Here is a 25,728-nt window from a genome sequence, read left to right on the forward strand (position 1 = left end):
ACAAAGATAAGTTATCATTCAAGAGTAAGGATGGAATAAAACATTTTCAAACATGCGAGTTCTCAAAATATTTAACTTCTAGGCTCTCTTTAAAAAGCCAATAAGGACTGGGTTCCTTTGAAATGAGGGAGTAAACCAAGAAAGAGAAAAACGTGAGATCTAGGAACCAGGGCATCCAATATAGGAGAGAGAAGGGAATTCACAGAATGATGGTGAAGAGAAGTCCCAGGATGACAGATCTGCCGTAGGCTAGAGAGCAACCAGTAGAAATCTGAAGAGAGAATGGATGGCTTCCAGAAGGGTTGTCTTAAAGGAAAAAAAAAAGTGACTGACAGAATACCTGATGTGTTTAAACATATTGATACATTTATGTTCCTTTTAAAGGATCTGAGGATGAATGAGCAACAGAAACAGAAAACTAAGCAACTTTAAAAGTGAGGCAATTAATAACTAAGAAAAACAAAACATTGTATTTTTTTAAAAAAGTAGGAGCTTGGAAGAGTTGATAGAACTTTTCTTCTATATCTTGATTGTGGTGGTAGTTATACCACCACAGTACATTTATCAAAACTCAGTATAGGGACTTCCCTGGTGGTGCAGTGGTTAAGAATCCTCCTGCCGGGGCTTCCCTGATGGCGCAGTTGTTGAGAATCTGCCTGCCAATGCAGGGGACATGGGTTCGAGCCCTGGTCTGGGAAGATCCCACATGCCGCGGAGCAACTAAGCCCGCGTGCCACAACTACTGAGCTTGCGCGTCTGGAGCCTGTGCTCCCAACAAGAGAGGCCGCGATAGTGAGAGGCCCGCGCACCGCGATGAAGAGTGGCCCCCGCTCGCCGCAACTAGAGAAAGCCCTCGCACAGAAACAAAGACCCAACACAGCTAAAAATAAATATATAAATAAACAAATTAAAAAAAAAAAAAAAGAATCCGCCTGCCAATGCAGACACGGGCTCGAGCCCTGGTCTGGGAAGATCCCCCATGCTGCAGAGCAATTAAGCCCGTGTGCCACAACTACTGAGCCTGCGCTCTAGAGCCTGTGAGCCACAACTACTGAGCCCTCGTGCCACAACTACTGAAGCCTGCGCGCCTAGAGCCTGTGCTCCGCAACAAGAGAAGCCACCACAATGAGAAGCCCGCACACCGCAATGAAGAGTAGCCCCTGCTCACTGCAACTAGAGTGAACCCGCGTGCAGCAATGAAGACCCAACGCGGCCAAAAGTAAATAAATAAAATAAATAAATTTATTAAAAACAAACAAAAAAACATACAAAACAACACAGTATACTACATGCACACTACTATATATAAGATAGATAACCAACAGGGACCTACAGTGTAGCGTAGGGAACTCTACTTGGTATTCTGTGATATCCTATATGGGGGGTGGGGGAGTCTGAAGGGGAAAGGATATATGTGTGTGTGCGACTGGGTCACTTTGCTGTACACCTGAAGGTAACACAACATTATGGATCAACTATACTCCAATAAAATTTTTAAAAAATTTAAAAAAAACTCAGTATACCAAAAAGGGTGAATTTTATGTATGTAACTTATACCTCCATAAACCTGATTTAAAAAAAAATCAAACTGTACAATTTAAAATGGGTGTATTTTATTGTATACAAATTATAACTCAATAAAGTTGATTTTTTAAAAAGGGAAATACAATACTCGTACACTATAAGGCTCAGCTATAAATAAGCCCTCATAATTGATTTAATAAAAATTATGATGCTACTATATTTGGGAGATTAGGAAAGGGGGAGCTTGCATATGTACATGGAGAGGGGCAGACAAAGTGTTAAATGAGTCAAATCCTTACTTTCCATACTAGAAATTCAATAGCTATTAACTAAAAATTAAAGAAAAGGACTTCCCTGGTGGCGCAGTGGTTAAGAATCCGCCTGCCAATGCAGGGGACACGGGTTCGAGCCCTGGTCCGGGAAGATCCCACATGCCGTGGAGCAACTAAGCCCATGCGCCACAATTACTAAGCCTGCTCTCCAGAGCCCGCGTGCCACAACTACTGAGCCCGTATGCTGCAACTACTGAAGCCTGCACGCTAGAGCCTGTGCTCCGCAACGAGAGAAGCCAACGCAATGAGAAGCCCACACACCGCAACAAAGAGTAGCCCCCACTAGCCGCAACTAGAGAAAGCCCGTGCACAGCAAGGAAGATCCAACACAGCCCCCAAAAAAATAATAATAATAATTAATTAAATATTTTTAAAAATAAAAATTAAAGAAAATAGTAGTATAAATATGATACTTAAAAATATTGAGGACATTATCAGAAGGAAAAAAAGAAGAGTTGAAAGCAGTTGCTTCTGAAGAGCAAAAATAAGGAATGAGGAATGATAGTGCAGGAGACCCTTGTCCTTCACTCTAAGTCTTGTAGAACTATTTGATTCTTTAAGTTATATATATATTATTTACATATACAGTATATATACTAATAAAAAGAGCATGAAAACACAATCTGGGAACAAATCTAACAAAAGATAAATAAGATTTTATGAAGGATATTACAAAACTTTGAAATATACTTAAAAAGACTGAAATAAACAGAGAGATTCTAAGTGAATTAGAGCCTGAAATGTGAGAAGCAAGACTAAACTTTTACATGAGATTATAAGAAAATATCTTTAAGACCTTAAAATAGGGAAGAATTTCTAAAGCAAGGCACAGAAATCACAAACCATAAAAGAAAAACTGAAAAATCAATTACAATAAAATTTAAAAGCTTCTATTTTTCCTACAGCCCAGATTGTAGTCCATAAACATCATGTTCCACAAAAAGAAACCAGGGCTCTTTTTTTTTTAACCACTTTTTTGAGGTATGACTGACATCATAATCAAAATCAAGGTTTTTTAAAGAAATGCCTGATTTCAGATCTGAATATAATGAAATATGAAGTATACATATGAAGTATTACTGCCAAAAAACTTGAAACTGAATCTAATCAACAGTTAGAGCCAAACTCCAGTTTACAAGAAAATACTGAAAAAGAGAAACAAGTTAGCCAGTGTCAACTGCAGTATTATTTACAATTGCCAAGATATGGAACAACCTGTGTCCATTGACAGATGAATGGATAAAGAAAATGTGGTATATGAATAGAATAGAATATTATTCAGCCATAAAAAAGAGTGAAATCTTGCCATGTGCAATAACATGGATGGACCTCAAAGGCATTATGCTAAGTGAAATAAGTCAAACAGAGAAAGACAAACACTATATGATCTCACTTATACACGGAATCTTAAAACAACAACAACAAAGCCAAGCTCACAGATACAGAGAACAGACTAGTAGATGTCAGAGCCCTTAGGGGGTGGGAGGTAGGTGAAATAAGCAAAGGGAGTCAAAAGGTACACACTTCTAGTTATAAAATAAGTAAGTCATGGAGGTGCAATGTACAGCATGGTGACTAGTTAATGATACTGTACTGCACATTTTTTAAAGTTGCTAAGAGAGTAGATCTTAAAAGTTCTCATCACAAGGAGAAAAAATTCTATAACTACATATGGTGATGAATGTTAGCTAGACTTACTGTGGTGATCATTTCACAATATATACAAATATCAAATCATTATAACTGTATACCTGAAACTAATATTGCATGTCAATTATACCTCAATAAAAAAATAAAACAAAATACCGATCAAAAATAAGTTAAATGACATCAGTAGAAAGCAGACATACCCGAGATGTGGGAGACTCTATAGGACAAATACTTGTTTTATTTGATAAGTCAATGGCATAAGAAAAAAAAGGAGGTGGAGGGGAGATTGTTCTAGAGTAAAAGAGACTAAAAAGACATAACCAAATATAATGTGTGGACCTTTAAAAACAGTACCATTGCAATAACAACACTAGAAAGCATCTACTAATAAATTCAACAAAAGATGTGTAAGACATTTTTATAGGAAATTATTAAACTTTATTTAAAAACACAAAAATAGCCTTAATAAAGAGAGACATAATATGTTCGAGGAATAGAAAGACTCAGTATTAAAAAATGCCAACTCTCCCAAATTAATCTGAAAATCACTGTAATTCCAATCAAACACTAAGATAAGATTTTTCACAGCTGATACTAAAATTCATATGTCAAAGGTGAAGAGTGGCCAAGACAACTTTAAAGAAAAATTATAATAAGGTGAGGTAGAGGGAAGTCATCCTACTAGACAGAATTTCTATAAAGCTATGGTAATTAAAACAATAGGATATCGGTGAAGGAAAAGACAACTAGGCTAGTGGAACAGAACAGAAAGCTTAGAAATAGTCCCATGTATATGTGGAGCTTGGTATAAATCGGGGAAGAAAAGATTATTCAACAAATTGTGCTGGGATAACCAACTCTTCATTTGGGAAAAAGATAAAAATACATATCTATTTCACATCATATGCAACTATAAATACTAATTTAAAAATCCAAATATGAAAAGCAAAATTGTAAAGTTTTAGATGGCAGGAGTCTATCTTTAATACTTTAAGTAAGACACAAAAAGCACCAACCATAAAGAAAAAGATTGATCTAGGTCACCACAAAAAAAAGCTAAGACTTCTGTATGACAAAAGATACTATAAACAAAGAGAAAAGAGGGGTAACACTGGGGGGAAAGCTGCAATCCATATAATCAGCAAAGGATTAGTATACAGAGCGTAGAGAGTATATACTACAAATTAGCAAGAAAAAGACAAACAACCCAAACAAAAAGTGGGCAAATGATATGAACAGGAAATTCATTGAAAAGGAAAAGAGCCAATATACTTAGCAAAAAATTCTCAAGTAATCAAGAAAATGCAAAACTAAACCAACAGTGAGGGGAATTCCCTGGTGGTCCAGTGGTTAGCACTCGGTGCTCTCACTGCCAGGGGCCTGGGTTCAATCCCTGGTTGGGGAAGTAAGATCCCACAAGCCACGTATCATGGCCAAAAAACAAAAATGAAAACAAACAAACAAAAAGACCCCAACAGTGAGGTACCATTTCACACCCATCATATCACTGAAAACGTAAAAGTCTTAGAACATCAGTTGTTAGTGAAGACAGGGAGAAATCAGAACTCTTCATTTATACTACTGGCGGGAATGTAGATTAGTAGGACTACTTTGGAGAACAATTTGCCAGTATCTAGTAAACTTGGAGATGCGGGCTTCCCTGGTGGCGCAGTGGTTAAGAATCTGCCTGCCAATGCGGGGCACATGGGTTCGAGCCCTGGTCTGGGAAGATCCCACATGCCGCGGAGCAACTAAGCCCGTGAGCCACAACTACTGATGCTGCGCATCTGGAGCCTGTGCTCCACAACAAGAGAGGCCGCGACAGAGAGAGGCCCACGCACCGCGATGAAGAGTGGCCCCCGCTCGCCGCAACTGGAGAAAGCCCTCGCACAGAAACGAAGACCCAACACAGCCAAAAATAAATATAAGTAAATAAATTAAAAAAAAAAAAACTTGGAGATGCACATAACTTACAACCCACACATCACTTCAGGTGTCTACCTTCACAACAAGAGCACAAATAAACCAGTGCAAGGATGTTCATTGTAGCACTACACATAGTGAAAGAAATGAAAGCAAACTAGCTATCCCACAGAAGAGGAATGAATGTATAAACTCTCACCCAGGACTCAGATCCAATCTGGAGGGACTGGCTCTGGGAGGAAAGTTTGTGCCAAGATCATGCCAGAAAGAAGAGAAGGAAGGGCTTTGTCCGTTAAGTCCTTAGCCAAATCTCATTCTTCCTAGCCTCAGTTTTCTCCTCTCTCCAGTGGGTACAAATGCTGACCTTGCCCATATCCTTGATCAATCCAAACATGTCTTCTCCTCCATACCTAGACACCTGAGCAATGGTGAAAGGGGAAAAAAAAAAAAAAAGGAAATTCCCCCAACAATTGTGCTAACTGAAGTAACTATAAATTTATATTCTTCAACATCAGCTACACCCTTGATGTTGCCTAGATCTCCTTCTCAGTGTCTCTGGTCAGCTCTCTCCCATTTTCCAGTGGTAATTCTAAAGCTTCATTACTCACAAGTCCCAATCCCATCACCTTCTCTTTCTACATTCTCAACAGACAACTTTGTCTCCTACTTCATCAAAAATATAGAGGCCTCAGGAGGGAATTATTTTAATTCCTGCTCTCCTTCCTGATCTGCATTTGAGCCTTTTCTTCCCTCCTGTCCTCTCATTTCAGTGGAAGATGTAAGCCTTCTTCCTGCCCAAAACTGTACCTTAATTCCTTCTTGTCTCCTTGGGAACCTTATCCATCATTTATCTCCTTTCTTCTGTACTTCTCCACTGTCTCTTTTGCTCTCTTATAAAAATGTTCAAGTTGCTTCCATCCTAAACTAAAACACCCTCAAAGTATAAGAAACTAATAACAGTGGCTAATAAGGAGAACTGGATGGCTGGTAGATACGGAAGAAAGGAAAACATTTCTCCATAAACCTTTTTATATTTTTAAAATTTTTGAACCACATGTATGTATTAGTTATTATTTATCTATTATTTTAAAACATCCATGATCATGAGTGTCTCTCTTTCAGAGGGTCCTCTTCTTCTACCTGTCTATTAAGTATTGGTGTTTCCTAAGGCCCTCTGGACTCTGTCTTTTATTTACTCTACTTATTCTTGTGGGAAAGATGGTTCACATCCATAGCTTCAGCTATCACTTATAAGCTGATGACTCTTAGACCTGTATCTCTAGCTCAGATCTTCTTCCTGAACTCTACATAAGTTTATCAACTACCTGCTAGATATCCTACTTGAATCTAATTCTTAACAGGTCTGAAGCCAAACTCTTATTTTTTTATCCATCAATCCATTCATTCATTCAGTCAGTCAGTCATCATTCATTCATCCATTCAAAAATATTTAAATTTTGACCAGTAATAAGTGCCAAATTCTGTGCTGGGCACTGTAGATTCTACAGTGAAGGTAAATTTCCAACCACCTAGATCCTTATGGCCTTTAATATTTAAAGTGGCTGGTTTAATCCTTTACTATCCTTCAGTTTCTCTCATCTGAAACAAGAAAATTGTTCCCTTGGACTCTAATTCTATCCCAACCTATCAAGAGATAGGAAGAGAGGGAAACAGATAACTAACAGGAATTACAATACAGTTTTATATAAAAAGTTATATAATAAGGATAAACACAGGGGTGCTTAGGGAACAATTAGATGGGGCAATTAATTTAAACCTGGAGGCTAAGGAAGGCTTCAGAGGCAATCAAAGTTTTAGCCAAGTCCTGAAAGATGAGTAAGACATCTCTTGTGACCCATCTCGCATTCTGTGGGTCCATCTTTTTATTCCAGACATTTCTCTTGCCATCAGCTATGTAACCTGACAGCATTTCACTTCATGCACCAGTCATCTCTCATTTTCTGTCCTGAGATTTCCAGCAACCACCATGTGGGATACTTGTGGGAACCCACTCAGCCATTCTGGCACACATACAAACCTTAAAGTGTGAGGAAATTTATACCCACGGGGCAACCTTTGACCAATGGGTAAAGGAAGCTAGTGAATAAATACTCCTCTTTTCCAAGTCTTGGGCAATTACTCTAAGGTACATTCCACATGGCCCCTGAGAAGGTCTCCAGAGCTAAGCTTCAGTTGTCCACAGTGGTAACCAAGTCCATAACACACACTTAGATTGCCATTCCCTTTTTCCCTATATCACTCTTTCCAAATCCCACTCCTGTTCCTTAGAATCACTTCTCAAAATAAACTACCCATACACATACCCTTATCTCAGGCTCTGCTTTTGGGGGGAAATCCAGGTTAAGGAAGATCAGGAATTAGTTATTTAGGTATGGATAGAGGGAACTGAACATGTTCCAGGTGGATGTACAAGTATCCAAATTGGTGGAATTGCAAAGGCAGAGTGTATTTAGTAAGCTAAATGTAGTTACTCGTCATATTACCCCTATAAATTTATTCCTTGTCCTGCAGTCTCTAACTTTGTGAATGTCACCACCATCCATCCAGTTGCTCTTGCTAGAAACCTGGAAGTCACACTTGACCACTCCTTCTTTTCCTCCCACATCCAGTTAATTAGCCTTAAAGGTCTCCTAAATATTCTCCAATTTGTTCCCTTCTCTCTATTGCCACTGCCATTGACTTGGTTTGGTCCTTCCTCATTTCTTACCAGGCTACTGCAAGAGCCTTCCAGGGTCTCTCTAGCTCCCCTCAGTCATGCAGTAATAGTTCTAAAATATCAACCTGTTAATGATCCTTCAAAGTATCCCTGCAGGATAAAGTATACATTCTATTCTTACCTTTATCCCAGACTATATGGCACAGTGTGGTAGTTAAGAGCATGGGCTTTGAAGTAAATGACTAAGGTTCAATCACTAACTCTTCCATTAAACTCTCCTAAGACAGTCCCCTTATCTATTCTCAGTAAGGTCTGAAGGGGCTGGTGTAGTCCTGGCCCTATGAATTCTCGAAATTAACGAACCACCAATACTCACTTTCAACATGAAGTCTTGCACTGAGGAGAAATCACTGGGAAAAGAATCCAAACTGGGCAGCACAGGGATAATCAGTGCAAAGGAAAGAAAAAGGCCAGATAAAATGAAGATAATGAAGCAGAGGAGAAAGATCTCAAAAGAGGGGGCTCTAGAGCCATGAAGCTAGAAAAGCTATGCTGACAGCCTTCCCTTCTAAAAATTTAGGGAAACTAATTTCAGGTTAAAATTAGTAATAGAAAAGGATTACAGTCAAATCCTATACAAGGTTATTGTTGAAAAATATAATAATAAAAGTTAGAATAACATCTCTACCATAAAAGCAGATGTCAGAAAGACATGCTCAAAAGACAGATTAAATTCATAGCCTAAGATTTCAAAATTATCTAAAATAAGAAAATGATAGAAAATGTCAAAGAACAACATAAATCTGAATTAGAATAGTTAGAAATGAAATGACAGAACTCAAGAATGAATTAAAAATAAAATTAAAAAGTCATTTCAGAAATAACAGCTGAACTAGGAAGAACACAAGAATGAATAAAACACAACTCTTAATGCCTTAAGGCAGGGGTCCTGGTCCATGGCCTGTTAGGAACCAGGCTGCACAGCAGGAGGTGAGCAGCAGGCGGGCAAGCGAGCAAGCGAAGCTTCACCTGTATTTATAGCTGCTCCTCACTGCTTGCATTACTGCCTGAGTGCCACCTCCTGTCAGATCAGCAGCGGCATTAGATTCTCACAGGAGCATAAACCCTACTGTGAACTGTGCATGCGAGGTATCTAGGTTGCGTGCTCCTTATGAGAATCTAATGCCTGATGATCTGAGGTGGAGCTGAAGTGGTGATGCTAACGCTAGGGAGCACTGGGGAGCGGCTGCAAATACAGATCATCATTAGCAGAGAGGTTTGACGGCCCAGAGACCATAATAAGTCAACTGCTTGCAGACTCATATCAAAACCCTACCAGCTGAACCTAGTTGCAGGGCAGGAATAAAGAGGCAGACATAGAAAATGGACTTGAGGACATGGGGTGGGAGGGCAAAGCTGGGGGGAAGTGAGAGCAGCATCAACATATATACACTACCGAATGTAAAACAGTTGGCTGGTGGGAAGCAGCAGCATAGCACAGGGAGATCAGCTCGGTGCTTTGTGATGACCTAGAGGGGTGGGATAGGGAGGATGGGAGGGAGGCTCAAGAGGGAGGGGATATGGGGACATGTGTATGCACATGGCTGATTCACTTTGTTGTGCAACAGAAACTAACACAGTATTGTGAAGCAACTATACTCCAATAAAGATCTATTAAAAAAATAGATAAATAACAAGGTCCTACTGTATAGCACAGGGAATTATATTCAATATCCTGTAATAAACCGTAATGGAAAAGAAAAGGAAAAAAAAAACCCCTATCAGTTAGTGGCAAGTGAAAACAAGCTCAGGGCTCCCATGATTCTGCATTATGGTGAGCTGTATAATTATTTCATTGTATATCACAATGGAATAATAATAATAGAAATAAAGTGCACAATAAATGTAATGCGCTTGAATCATCCTGAAACCACATCCCCCACACCTCCCACCCCCCCACCCCTGGTCCATGGAAAAAACTGTCTTCCACGAAACTGGTCCCTGGTGCCAAAAAGATTGGGGACCGCTGCCTTAAGGGAAACAGAATGTAAAAAAGGAAGAAAATCCTAAAAAAAAAAATTTGTTTTTTAAGATAAAAAGGATTTGAGGCAAAGTAGCAGAAAGAGAAGATAAGCAACAAAGATCCAGCATACACATAAGAGTCCCAAAGACTAAAACCAAAGCAATGTATCAGAATGAATGCCTAAAACTGTAATTCTAAAAAACTTCTCGGAAGTAATAAAAAAGGCAGAAACTTCACAGGGAAAGGACATACTACATATCTAGAAAATATGATTCAGAACATCAACGGGACATATTATGTAGTAAAACCACAAGATTTTTAAATTTTTTTTTTTATTTTTTTAATGCTATTCTTGTCTGCTTACATTCTTTTTATTTATGTATGTATGTATGTATGTATGGCTGTGTTGGGTCTTCGTTTCTGTGCGAGGGCTTTCTCTAGTTGTGGCAAGCGGGGGCCACTCTTCATCGCGGTGCGCGGGCCTCTCACTATCGCGGCCTCTCGTTGCCAAGCACAGGCTCCAGATGCGCAGGCTCAGTAATTGTGGCTCACGGGCCGAGTTGCTCCGCGGCATGTGGGATCTTCCCAGACCAGGGCTCGAACCCGCGTCCCCTGAATTGGCAGGCAGATTCTCAACCACTGCGCCACCAGGGAAGCCCCACAAGATTTTAAAGAAAAATAAAAACTCCTTTGGGAGCCTAGACAAAAGGACCAATTCACTCATAAGGGAAAGAAAAGCACATTTTCACTTGGACTGTTTTGACAGCAACACTTTACAATAGAAGATAATAAAAGAATTCGTTTAAGATATTTAAGGAAAAAATATGAGTCAAGGATATTATATCCCCATAAATTGGCTTATGAATACAAAGGCTGTAGATAATCTGTTGAGCACTGATATCATGACCACTTCTTAAGGAATCTACTAGTAATAAGCTTCAGACAGCCAAATGACCAGAGAGACAAGGACTAGGGACTGGTGGTAATGATCATTAACAGCTGCTAACACCAAAAAAAGACAATCAGAAAATGATTTGCCTCAAGATAGAAGACACCACCACTTACAAAAGCATCTTGCCAAAAAAATTCAAACTGGAATTTAATTTAGCCTCTAGGTCCAACTACCAAGTTATAGAAAATACAGAGAGAGGAGTACTTTTTTTTTTTTTTTTTTTTTTTTAAAGGCTTCACAGAGGTGATATTTGAGCCAGGTTTTTTTTTTTTTTTTTTTTTTTTTTTTTAATTTTATAGCTACTTTATTTATTTATTTATTTATTTTTGGCTGTGTTGGGTCCTCGGTTCGTGCGAGGGCTTTCTCCAGTTGCGGCAAGCGGGGGCCACTCCTCATCGCGGTGTGGGGACCGCTCTTCATCGCGGTGCGCGGGCCTCCCACTATCGCGGCCCCTCCCGCCGCGGGGCACAGGCTCCAGACGCGCAGGCTCAGTAGCTGTGGCCCACGGGCCCAGCCGCTCCGCGGCATGTGGGATCCTCCCAGACCAGGGCTCGAACCCGTGTCCCCTGCATTGGCAGGCAGATTCTCAACCACTGCGCCACCAGGGAAGCCCGAGAGGAGTACTTTTTAAATGACACCACAGGGCTTCCCTGGTGGCACAGTGGTTAAGAATCCACCTTGCCAATGCAGGGGACACAGGTTTGAGCCCTGGTCCGGGAAGATCCCACATGCCTCGGAGCAGCTAAGCTCGTGCACCACAACTACTGAGCCCACATGCCACAACTACTGAAGCCCGCACGCCTAGAGCCCATGCTCTGCAACAAGAGAAGCCACTGCAATGAGAAGCCTGTGCACCGCAACGAAGAGCCACCCCCACTCGCTGCAGCTAGAGAAAGCCCGCGCGCAGCAACAAAGACCCAACGCAGCCAAAAATAAATAAGTAAATAAATGTATTAAAAAAAAAAAAAAGATGACACCACAGGGTCACAATCAGCAAAATGCAGACTGTGGGAAACTCTACAAGAAAAATACCCAGTTCCTTCAACATATAAATTATAAGGGGGGGGGGAAAAAAGAGAGATGGAGGGGAAATCTACATATTAAAAGAGATATTTTAATCAATTATAATGTGTAGTCCTTATTTGCTTCCTGATTTTAATAAACACACTAAAAAGATTTAAAAATTCTATTTATGAGGCAACTAGAAACTCATATACTGATTGGATACTTGATGATACTAATGAATTATTAATTTGGTTTTTTAGGTGGTATAATGGCATTATACTTTTATTTTTATTTTTTAAAAATCCCTCATATACCAATGTTCTGAAATATTTACAGATGAAATAACATGATGTCTGAGATTTCCTTCAAAAGAACATGAGAGGTAGCAAGTTGGGTGGGAATACAGATGAAATAAGATTTGCCATGGGTTGATAACTGTTGAAGCTGGATGACAGATACATAGGCAATGTTCCATGTACTTTTGTACATGTTTGAAATTTTCCATAAAAAAAAGTTTAAAAAAGTGCTTGCTTCGGCAGCACATATACTGAAATTGGAACGAAACAGAGAAGATTAGTACGGCCCCTGCACGAGGATGACACGTAAATTCATGAAGCATTCCATATTAAAAAAAAAAAAAGTTTAAAAAAATAACTGGTCCACAATTGGTATTTAATAAATAACAATTTTAATCATTATTATTAGTTGACTGAACAAATATTTGCCAAATGAATGAGTTCAGACATAGGTAAGACTGAATCATTCATCAGCAAATATGAAACACAATTATGAAGAAAATATAAAATCTAAGAACTTTTATATTATCAGCACCAGTTATAAGAATGGAGCTCACTCACCCAGGGCCTGGGAGAATGAATGAGCCAATAATCTCTCTTGATAAGTCAGGGAAAGAGGTTTGGGCAGCTGAAACAAAAAGTGAAAAGCCAGTAAATCAGCAAAATTGTGGGATGAGATAAGGCAAAATGAAGTAGAAAACAGTGCCAGAAGAATAAAACCAAATGAAATATGTTGAAAAAACATAACATAGCAGATATGATGTCCAGCTCCAATATTCTGTAAGTACACATGACAGAAGTTTCCACATACAAGTAGGACTGCAATACATTTAGCAAATACAAGGCAAATGACAAAGATGATAAATTAAAATGATAAAACATATTTTAAACAAAGAAGCCAAATAAAGCTAATATACTACTGTGGTCTTTCTCTGAGCAAAGCAGAAGCCACATGGGATAACCTCACAGTAATATTTGGGGAACTCAATCTGGAGGAAGTGGGTAAAGATAAAAGAACCAAAAGCAAATAAACTCAAAACTCTCAAAGGGAATATTCTTATCTTACCTAAAATCTTATTGAAAAAGAGTCTCCAAATGTTTAGGAAGCTGCTTTGTGGGCACAGGGGACGAGAAATAAATGCTCAAAGGAGCACTGCTTTTAAACCATGGCACAGCCTGTGGGTACAACTTTCTCCCTTAAGGAGGTACCAGTCATCCCTCAGCAAACACTAACAAACTGCCTCCTAAGGCTGTCTCACTTTTTTAACTGTTTATACGTATTTCCATTGTGCTTCCTACAAGCTCATGTTGATCCCAATCAGACGGTTCTGAATTTTGGCTCAGGTTTTACTTTGTTCTTAATGGCTTATTCAGGCGTCTATTTATGTTCCTCCACAGGTTAGCTCTGCTGCCTTCTATTCCAGGTTGGAATACAAGCTGATGTGAAGCCAGGATTTCAGGTGCCACTGGTATAGGAGAAACCAAGTGGAGACAGCAAAGAGAGCAGAGACTTGCTAGCCAAAGTCACAGCTTGAGAAGAAAGCTCAGAGGTAGGACTGTATATAAAGGATGCCGTGTAAATGATGTGAAAACAAAGGGGTAAGGGAGGAATAGAAATTAGACTGTGCAGAATGACTTAATGAGGATTCTGATCCTAGGTATAAGGAGAAGCCCTAAAATAAGAAGTGATCAAAACCATAAGAAGAGGTAGTAACTTGGGAGTAAAATGTCCTTTTGGCAGTTACTTTACCCTTCATTTCATGCCCTCTCCTATTTATTAATAGTTGCCCCCATTATTTCTCAAGCCTCTATGAGTTATAGGAACTTATTTGCATGAAACTCCCAGGATCTCCAGTTCTAGGCTAGGGCAAAAATAACATTTCTAAGATTTATAGATTAGGGAGCAGAGGGTTTAGTTTATACCTCCATACTAAATTGTTAGACAGTAACTAAAATAGCTCCTGGGAAGACCACCAAACACCCTTAGCTTCTTGGTAAACCTGACGTCTATCCCTGTGAAAGAACAGAGTTCTCATGACCCTAGTGAAATTCTCCATATCTTCCCTAAAGAAATAAGCAGCTGCACTAAAGAAAGCAACACACCCAACATTATGGTATTAGAAATCCCCACTGTAATCAGAAGCACCAAAGCCTACTTGGGTGGAAGCATAGAAAGACAAAAAGGAGGCCAAAAAGTGAAAGGAAATGCCTATATACATTGCACTGGAGGCCCTGGCCAGGGCAATAAGACAATAAAAAGAAATAAAAGGCATTAAGATTAGAAAGGAAGATATAATACTGTTTTTATTTGCAGGCAACATGATGATGTATACAGAAAATCCTAAAGAATCTACAATTTAAGAAAGTCACAGGGCACAAGGTCAATATACAAAAAAACAGTTGTATGGCTATATACAAGCAATAAACAATTAGAAAATAGAATAAAAAATACTAGTTACAATATCATTACATTGAAATGAAATAGGAATAAAATTACTGAAAGATGTTCAAAACCTCTATACTGAAAATTATAAAAACATTACTGAGAGAAATTACAGAAAACCTAAATAAATAGATGTTCAAGGATTGGAAGATTCAATATTAAGATGTCAATTCTCCCCAAATTGACCTATAGATTCAATGCAATTCCAATCAAAATCCCAGAAAGCTTTTTTGTAAAAACTGGCAAACTAATTCTAAAATTTATATGGAAATGCAAAGGACCTAGAATAACCAAGGCAATTTTAAGGAAAAGGAAATCCAAAGGACCTAGAATAGCCAAGGCAATCTTCAGGAAAAGGAACAAAGTTGGCAGATTTATAGTACCTGATTTCTAGACCTACTTTATAAAGTTAAAAATAATCAAGACTTTATTAAATGTGGTATGGAAAGTAGAGACAAAAAGACCAATGGAACGAAGTAGAGAGAACAGAAATAGCACACACAGGGACTTCCCTGGTGATGCAGTGATTAAGAATCCACCTGCCAATGCAGGGGACACAGGTTCAATCCCTAGTCCGGGAAGATCTCACATGCTGCAGAGCAACTAAGCCCATGCACCACAACTACTGAGCCTGTGCTCTAAAGCCCACGAGCCACAACTACTGAGCCCGTGGGCCACAACTACTGAAGCCTGCTTGTCTAGAGCCCATGCTCTGCAACAAGAGAAGCCACCGCAATGAGAAGCTCACACACTGCAACGAAGACCAAAAAAACAGAGCCAAAAATAAATAAAATATAAATAAATTTAAAAAAAGAAAAAAGAAATAGCACACACATAATCAGTCAACTGATTTTCAACTAAGGCATCAGAGCAATTCAATGGGGAAAGGCAAGTCTTTTTAACAAATGATGCTGGGACAACTGAATATCCATACAGAAAAAAGTAAACCTTTATACCTTTACTTTTAGAAGTAAATACAAAAGAATATCTTTATAAGCTTGGGGTAAGCAAAGATTTCTTAGGACACAAAAAGTACTAACCATAAAAGAAAAAATCAGTAATTTGGATTTCATCAACATTTAAAACTTCTGGTCATCAAAGTCACCATTAAAAATGTAAAAAGGCAAGCCACAGACTGGCAGAAAATATTCACAACACATATCTGACAAAAGGCTTGCATCTATAATATATAAAGAATTTCTATAATCAATAATAACAAGGCAAACAACTCAAAAAAAAGGCAAATGCCTTGAACAGACATTCCATGAAGATATACAAATGGTTAATAATCACATGAAAAGGTGATCAGCATCATTATTATCAAGGAAATGCAAATTAAAACCACAATGAGATAGTGCTACATAACACACACTAGAATGGTTAAAATTAAAAAGACTGACAATACCAAGTGTTGATGAAGATGTGAAGCAAGTGCAATTCTTATACATTGCTGACGAAGTGTAAAATGTACAACCACTTAGAAAACTATTTGGCAGTTTGCAATAAAGTAAACCCTATAACCTATAATATTTTTACAAAAAGACCTGCAGAACAATGTTCATAACCGCTTTATTCATAATATCTAAAAATTAGAAACAATCCAAATGACCATCAACAGAAAAATGGGTAAATAGGGGTATATTTATTCAATGGAATACTACTCAGCAATAAACAAGAACAAATTAGCTATACCTGCAATCATATGAATGAATTTGAAAAATATGTTGAACAAAAGAAACCAGAATAAAATTATATAATTTCATTTATACCTAGTTCATGAACAAGCAAAATTAATATATGGTGATAGAAATCAAAACAGCAGTTGACTCTAAAGGTGCAGGATTGACTAAAATAAAGCACAAAGGAACTTTGAGATGAAATGTTCTAGATTTGGATGATAACCTGGGTATATATAATTGTCAAAACTCATTGAACTATATAATTAATACCTGTGTATTTTACTGTGTGTAAATTATTCCCCAATAAAGGGAAGGAAAGGCTGTGTACATATATGCATTAATTTTTTGTTCTTTAGTGCATAGGTAGGTTGAAAATAATAATACATCTGTTTGCAGTCACTAGAAATAGTAGGAGAAATTTAGCCCCCCAACTCAAGTAAGATAGCAACATTATCACACAGAATGAATTTTTTCCAAAGGACATCAATTTTAGAACAACTGACAGTGGATCTTTCTCACTTTATGGGCCACAGGCCACTGGGGAGACTGTACCCTCATATCCATAGACCCGCGTTAATTTCTTAATCAAAGGAGACTAAACATTCAAATATTATCATGTGGGGGAGCTGAAATTTTTGAAAGTTTCTTCGTACTTCTTTCCAGTCGATCTCTCATCTGCAGAGTCAACTGCTGGTCTGATTTCTATTACTATATATTAGTTTTGCTTATTCATGAACTTTATATAAATGGAATCTTTTGAAGTATATCTGAAGTATATCTTTTTTATAAAGATGTACTATGACTGAAAAATATTGGAAACTAGTGACTGTAACAACTGTCTAAATCTTCACTAGTAACCAAACTAAAAAGCAGTTGAAACATGGGCAAGAAAGTGTGTGATGCAAGAATCTATTTTTTAAAAAGCACTGTAGGGAGTTCCCTGGCAGTGCAGTGGTTAAGAATCCACCTGACAAGGCAGGGGACATGGGTTAGATCCCCTGTTCTGGAAGATCCCACATGCCGCGGAGCAACTAAGCCCGTGCACCACAACTACTGAGCCTGCGCTCTAGAGCCCAAGAGCCACAGCTACTGAGCCCACGTGCCTAAAGCCCATGCTCTGCAACAAGAGAAGCCACTGCAATGAGAAGCCCTCGCACCGCAATGAAGAGTAGCCCCCGCTCGCCACAACTAGAGAAAAGCCTGCACGCAGCAGCAAAGGCCCAATGGAGCCAAAATAAATAAATAAATAAAACAAAATAAAAAATTTTTTAAAAAAAGCACTGTAAACTGCAATGCATTGGGAAAACATAAGATGATATTTATCTTCAATGAACAATAAAAATCAAGAAATAGTTTTTCACCTTAAGTTTCTGATATATGTGGCGCAGAGAATCTGCAGTTCCCATGTCAGCTTCATCAGGAATACACACAATATCTAGCTTCATTTTCATCTTGAAGTCTGCACATAGAGCCTTTTGGACATCTCTGGTTGTAATGACAATGACTTCTATAGCATGAAAGAAAAAAAGAAGGAAAAATGCAAAAACTCTCATTCATTTAGACAATGGTTACACTTTTTCAATTAGATTTGGTCTGTTTCTAGATTTAGTAATAACAGCTAATATTATTGAGACTTTTCAATGTATTTTACGTGCATTCTCTCAGTTAATTCTTACAGCAACCTCATTTTACAAATGAGAAAACTTGGAGTAAAAGAAATGAAGTGACTTTGTTCAGGGTACTAAAACTAGTAAATGAGATCTAAGATAAAACTCGCGTCTGTATGATTAGAGCCCACACTTTAACTAATACATAACACACTACTTCTTCCTGATGTTAAGAATTTAGAAGAGCATTTATCAAAGCATATACAAATAGGATCACATTTTAACTCTTCATTCACTCCAAAGAAAGAGCTATCACCACTCTCCATCAGACAGCCATCAGTGCTTCACTGCGGATCACAAGGAACCCAGTAACAGGCAGTTTCCACGTAATAGATGCCTTCACCTTATCCATGTAGCTATCAATTAATGACAGAAAACTTGGGGTTTTGTCATGGATCTTTGGCAGGGTAATGTAATCCACTGCAATATAACATGTGCTGCTGATATCTGAAGATCAGATTTTAGCATCTCTGAAGTGTAACAATTTCCACTACTTGTTCCATGATAGTGCTCAATTATCTCTCCCTTTCACTATAATCATTCTCTTTTCTATTTTCTTCCCTTCTTTCTTCCTCTTTCTTTTCCAAATCATTTAACCTTCCTTCTTTCCTTCTCTCTTTCTTCCTTTCCCCATTTAGCTTTCTTTCAGTCATTAACTCACTCATTCAACCAATAAGTACAAATACATTTAATATGTAAAGGACAAATAGGCACTGAGAATTCAGAAATGAACTAAACATGGTCCCTATTCTTAAGAAACAAAACATGGAAAAATTAGACATGGAAATGATTAATTAAGGAAGGCTTCATGGAAGGGATCACCTCTGAGGCAGGCCATGATGAATTCAAGTCCAACAAAAATTTCTTTATTACATACTGTACATAAAATGCTGATGTTACAAGGATGAATTAGACACAGTACTTGCTCTCAGGGAGATCAGTCTCCCATGCCACTAACTACAGCATAAAGCAGGCCTTGAGAGGTACTGAGATAGAAAAACAAAGTGTGATGAAAGCATAGAGAAAAACAAAGTGTGATGAAAGCATGAAAAACAAAGTGTGATGAAAGCATAAAGCTCTGATTAAAACTGTTTGTGATTTCAAAGAGAAGGTGACATTTCCATAGGTTGGAGAGGACATTTTAGGTAGAATGAAGGGAGTAACTATAAATACGGGACAGTCAGTCTCATAATTGGACCAGAACTCTTCCGTATGGAGAGACACTAATGCTAAGCAGGGCTATGTTAACTTCCCTAAAATCACAAACAATATGAACAGAGTGAACATAGAGTTTACTGTTCAACTCCAGAATCCCATGTTTAGGAGACATTCTCCAAATTCTGACTGAGCCTCACTGAGAAGGAATTTTCTATATACCACAAAAGGCCATCACAGAGCATAACTAAAGATATTTGCAAAAGTAAAAAGAAAAAGTTATAGATGACAAATCCATAAGAACTTACTAAAGGGAAGTAGTATATTTAAAAGTGTATTAAGATGTGTCCTTCACCTGTGAGATTGAGATCTAAAAAGAAAATCTTTTCTAAAACACATCTCTTTGGGACTTCCCTGGTGGCACAGTGGTTAAGACTCCAAGCTCCCAATGCAGGGGGCCCAGGTTCGACTCCTGGTCAGAGAACTAGATCCCACATGCATGCCGCAACTAAGAGTTCACATTCGCATGCCACAAATAAGGAGCCCGTGAGCCACAACTAAGACCCAGCACAACCGAATAAATATTTTTATTTTATTTTATTTTTTTTAAGTAAATATTTTTTTAAAAGTTTTTTAATTAAAAAAATTTAAAAAGTAAAACACATCTCTTAACGTCAATGTCATACAGACTACTGCAAAGAAGTGTTCATGGGTCTGTCTCAAGAAGGTATGAGTGGAATAAACACTGGATCACAACCCTGGGGCCCAGGATCTGGCACCACCTCCATCTGGTATTCTGATTTGCTATATCTAACTATAGGACACCTCAAACTCATTGTGGCCAAAGCCAAACTCATTGTCTTCGCTCAAACCTGTTCCTTGGGAAGCAACCTAAATGTCCATCAACAGAGGAATGGATAAAGAAGATGTGGTACATACATACAATGGAATATTACTCAGCCATAAATAGGAACGAAATTGTGCCATTTGCAGAGACGTGGATAGACCCAGAGACTGTCGTATAGAGTGAAGTAAGTCAGAAAGAGAAAAACAAATGTCGTATAATATCGCTTATATGTGGAATCTAGAAAAATGATACAGATGAACTTACACGCAAAGCAGAAATAGAGACACAGATGTAAAGAACAAACGTATAGATACCAAGGGGGGAAGGGGGGGTGGGATGAATTGGGAAATTGGGATTGACATATATACACTACTATGCATAAAATAGAAAACTAATGAGAACCTACTGTATAGCACAGGGAACCCTACTCAGTGCTCTGTGGTGACCTAAATGGGAAGGAAATCCAAAAAAGAGGGGATATATGTATACATATAGCTGATTCACTTTGCTGTACAGCAGAAACTAACACAACATTGTAAAGCAACTATATTCCAATAAAAATTAATTTAAAAAAATAAAATAAAAGTCACCTGAAATGCAAAACAAAAAAACAAAAAACCTGTTCCTTGTCCCATATTCCCTTTCCTATTATTGGCATCACCATCCACCTAGTTACCCAAGCAAAAAGTAGAAGGAACTCTTCCCTTTCTTTCTGCTACCCATCCCCATTAATCAACAACTTTTTCAGATGGTCCTTCTTCTCCATCCTTAGTGCTAATGCCTTAGTTCAGACCCTCTTCATTGCTAGTGTGGACTTTTGTAACAATCTCCTAATTTGTCTCCCTGCTTATAGTCTTAACTCCTCCACAATGATTCTTCATAAAGCTTCCAAAGCAATTTTTAAAAAAATCTGAGTTGTCAAATTTATCACCATAAAGTTGTTCACAATATTTACTTATTATCTTTACTGTTTGTTTTTTTGGCTGCACTGCATGGCTGTGGTATCTCAGTTCCCAGACCAGGGATTGAACCTGGGCCACAGCAGTGAAAGTGCCAAATCCTAACCATTAGACCACCAGGTAACTCCTCTGCTCATTATCGTTTTAATGTCTGTAGGATCTGTAGTGATGTCCCCTCTCTCATTCCTGTTATTAGTAATTTGTGTTTTCTCTCCTTTTTCTGATCAGTCTAACTAAAGGTTTAATAATTTTATTGGGGCTTCCCTGGTGGCGCAGTGGTTGAGAGTCTGCCTGACAATGCAGGGGACACGGGTTCGAGCCCTGGTCTGGGAAGATCCCACATGCCGCGGAGCAACTGGGCCCGTGAGCCATAATTACTGAGCCTGAGCGTCTGGAGCCTGTGCTCCGCAACAAGAGAGGCCGTGATAGTGAGAGGCCCGCGCACCGCAATGAAGAGTGGCCCCCGCTTGCCGCAACTAGAGAAAGCCCTCGCACAGAAACAAAGACCCAACACAGCCATAAATAAATAAATTTAAAAAATAATAATAATTTTATTGATTTTTTTCAAAAAAAACCCCATCTTCTGGTTTTACTGATTTTCTCTAACACTTTTGGTTTCTATTTCATTTATTTCTGCTCTTATTATTTTTATCTCCTTTTTCCTCCTTATTTGGGTTTCATTTGCTCCTTTCTCCAGTTTGTCAAAGTAGAAGCTTAGATGATAATTTGAGACATTTTTTTCTTTTCTAACAGAGTGCTTAATGCTAAAAAATTTTCTCTAATCATTGCTTTAGCTATACCAAATTTTAATACACTGAATTTTCATTTTCAGTAAGTTCAAAATATTTTCTAATTTCCCTTGTGATCAGATGGCCAAAAAGCACATGAAAAGATGCTCAACATCACTAATTATTAGAGAAATGCCAATCAAAACTACAATGAGGTATCACCTCACGCTGGTCAGAATGGCCATCATCAAAAAATCTACAAACAATAGATGCTGGAGAGGGTGTGGAGAAAAGGGAACCCTCCTACACTGTTGATGGGAATGTAAATTGATACAGCCACTATGGAGAACAGTATGGAAGTTCCTTAAAAAACAAAATAGAACTACTATATGACCCAGCAATCCCACTCCTAGGCATATACTTGGAGAAAACAATAATTTGAAAAGATACATGTACCCCAATGTTCACTGCAGCACTATGTACAATAGCCAGGACATGGAAGCAACCTAAATGTCCGTCAACAGAGGAATGGATAAAGAAGATGTGGTACATATATACAATGGAATATTACTCAGCCATAAAAAAGAACAAAATAATGCCATTTGCAGCAACATGGTTGGACCTAGAGATTGTCATACTGAGTGAAGTCAGACACAGAAAGACAAATATCATGTGATATCACTTATATGTGGAATCTAAAAAAAGGGTACGAATGAACTTAGTTACAAAACAGAAGTAGAGTCACAGATGTAGAAAACCAAGGGGATGGGGGGATAAAATTGGGAGATTGGGATTGACATAGACACACTACTATATATAAAATAGATAACTAATAAGAACCTACTGTATAACACAGGGAACTCCTCAATTCTCTGTAGTGGCCTATATGGGAAAAGAAACTAAAAAAAAGAATGGATATATGTATAACTGATTCACTTTGCTGTACACCAGAAACTAACACAACATTGTAAATCAACTATACTACAATAAAAACTGAAAAAAAAAAAACTTCCCTTGTGGTTTCTTCTTTGGGTTATGTAGAAATATGTGGTTTAATTTCCAAATACTTAGGGATTCTCTTGATACCTCTCTGTTATTGATTTCTAATTTAACTCCACTGTGGTCAGAGAATATATTTTGTATGATTTTAATCTTTATAAATTTATTGAGACCTGTTTTATTTTTAAAAATATGGTCTATCTTGGTAAAGGTTCTTAGCACTTGAGAAGGATGTGCATTCTCCTTTACTGGGTGGAATGTTCTATAAACGTCAATTAGGTCAAACTGTAGAAAATCCTAAGGAGCCTACAAAAAGCTACAAGAATTAATAATAAGTGTATTTAGCAAAGTTACAGGATGCAAGGTCAGCATAAAGAAACTATTTTTATGTACTAGCAACAAACTTCTGGAAATTGGAATAATTACCATTTATGATAACATCAAAAATATCAACTTAGAAATAAATCTAACAAAATATGTGTAAGTCCTATACACTGAAAACTATAAAACACTGTTGAGAGAAATTACAAAAGACCTAAATAAATGGAGAGATATACCACGCTCCTGGATCAGAAGACTCAATATTATTACAATGTGAATTCTCTTCCTACTGATCTATGGATTCAATTCAATCTCAATCAAAATTAAAGCAACCCTGGGGCTTCCTTGGTGGCGCAGTAGTTGAGAGTCTGCCTGCCGATGCAGGGGACACGGGTTCGAGCCCTGGTCTGGGAGGATCCCACATGCCGCGGAGCAACTAGGCCCGTGAGCCACAACTACTAAGCCTGTGCGTCTGGAGCCTGTGCTCCGCAACAAGAGAGGCCGCGATAGTGAGAGGCCCGCGCACCGCGATGAAGAGTGGCCCCCGCTTGCCGCAACTAGAGAAAGCCCTTGCACAGAAATGAAGACCCAACACAGCCAAAAATAAATAAATTAATTAATTAATTAAAAAGAAAAATATTCCTTTAAAAAGAAAAATTAAAGCAACCCTTTTTGTAGAAATTGATAAGCTGATTCTAAAATTTATATAAAGAGGCAAAGGACTTAGAATAATTAAAACATTAATTTAACCATATTAAACCTCGGTTTAAGCCTTTCACTGGTTCCCCACTGCTTTCAGGAAAAAAAAAATCTAAATTCTTCAGCATGCAATACAAGGCCCTTCATAGCATGATCCCTGTTTATTTCTCTCATTACATCTACTCCTCCCCCTTACACTTGATATTACAGCCAAATAAAATGAAAAGTAGCTACCAGAACATGCTGTGCTGATCATGACTCTATCTCTGCATACATTATTACTTCTGTATGGAATGCTCTCTCCACGCTGGTAGGCCTGGTAATCTACTTTTCAAGACTCAATTCAAGGGTCAGCTACTCTGTAAGCCTTCTCTGAATCCCTCAAGTAGAAACAGCAACTTCCTTATAACAAGCACTTATAATGTGCCTCTGTTATAACATTTATCACATTACACAATGATAATCTGTTTACATGTGTATCTTTCCAATAGACTTTAAGGTTCTAGAAATCAGGGTCTGAGTTAATATTTTCAATTCTGTACCCTAGTGCTTAATATATTACCTGGCACATACAGGTTCTCAGTAAGTACTGATTATGAGGCACTTGTATTCCTCATATTATGTTCTGACATCCTTCCAGGGTTCATCTTAGATCACTGTGGAGACTAGCTCTAAAAAAGTAACACTTAGCACTATCTTCTCAACCTTTTTCACACAGTGATAGAGTACTCCTGAGTTCCTAATTTAAAGAGGACAGTCTCTAGCCAACATTGAGTCCTAGTCTTCTTTCATTCGTCCTGTCTCACCCTCATAAAACTGACAAATCACTGGGATCAAACACCCTAAAAGTTTTATGAGTACATCTCATTGCCATAACTCACCTTCAAATCCAACACGTTCAAGCAGGTTCAATGGGTACCAAATTAAAGGTTTGTTCCCAACTGGAAGCAGAGGTTTGGGAATACCGGAAGTCAGGTCTGTCATCCGAGATCCCCCTCCAACTGCCATTACTACTGCTTGAAATTCCATTTTTACAAACTGCAATCACAGAGAAAAACAAGAGAAAAAGAAGTAACAAAAATCAAAGCACACACAGTATTAATCCTATTTTTAGTTAGGTTATTGATAACCACTTATGACAAATACATCATTTCCAACTCCAATAACCAGAATAAGAAAGACTCCTTAGCTGCAGTATAAACATCACATTTATCCTATTCTCTTACTCACGGATATATACTCTGAGCTCCAGCCTGGGGAGATGGGCTGGAGGAGGGATATGAATTAAGAAAAAAAAAATCTGGCCCTTGTTCTTGAGTTGCTCACAATTAAGTGAAGACAAATAGAGTGAATTATAATATATTATCATTAATGCATGATACATCCAAGATGCAGTAGGCAAATATAGTGACGCTAACACCTAAGTCTTCCTAGAAAAGATGGAAGGTTTTACAGGAAAGTAATGCTTGAGCTGACTCTTAAAGGAGTAAGAGTTTACCAAGTTGGCTTCTGATATGTGAGTTCATATTCCTTGAAAAAAATTTTAAACTTCTGACTAGAATTAACAGCACAAATACAAGCACATTAGATCTTTGAAAAGTGTAAAATGACTTAAGATTCTTCTAATAATCCAGCCATTTGCTCCCATTTTCTCCTTACCCCCAACTTGAAAGATACCACTATAAACACAAAGGTAGGCTTGTATCTTAACCTAGATTTGCAGAGCCCAATTGCAGAAACAAACCAAATTAATTCCTTTTTTTCACACTCAAGGTAATAAATGAACCTGTTTGACATTCAAAAAAATCTCTTTACAGCAGCTACCACAGAAGAGAGGCACAATAAAAGA

The 25,728-nt window shown here is 38.1% G+C and overlaps 1 protein-coding gene and 1 non-coding gene across 2 annotated transcripts in view; one reads left to right on the plus strand and one right to left on the minus strand.

Moving 5' to 3' along the window:
• Window positions 1-25,728, minus strand: part of EIF2B3 (eukaryotic translation initiation factor 2B subunit gamma) — a 157,849-nt gene that overhangs the window by 127,303 nt on the left and 4,818 nt on the right. Inside the window, exons 2-3 of the mRNA XM_007164563.3 lie at window positions 24,761-24,917; window positions 17,866-18,011 (exon numbers count right to left, since the gene is read on the minus strand). Coding sequence (XP_007164625.1) covers window positions 17,866-18,011; window positions 24,761-24,908 — 294 coding nt within the window. The 5' untranslated portion in view covers window positions 24,909-24,917. The remainder of the gene's footprint in view (window positions 1-17,865; window positions 18,012-24,760; window positions 24,918-25,728) is intronic.
• LOC114236570 (U6 spliceosomal RNA) lies at window positions 12,610-12,716 on the plus strand. The gene has a single exon (XR_003622494.1). It is a non-coding gene; the product is annotated as a U6 spliceosomal RNA (small nuclear RNA).

This window comes from Balaenoptera acutorostrata, chromosome 1 (genome assembly GCF_949987535.1).
Source record: "Balaenoptera acutorostrata chromosome 1, mBalAcu1.1, whole genome shotgun sequence".
Taxonomy (NCBI): Eukaryota; Metazoa; Chordata; class Mammalia; order Artiodactyla; family Balaenopteridae; genus Balaenoptera; species Balaenoptera acutorostrata.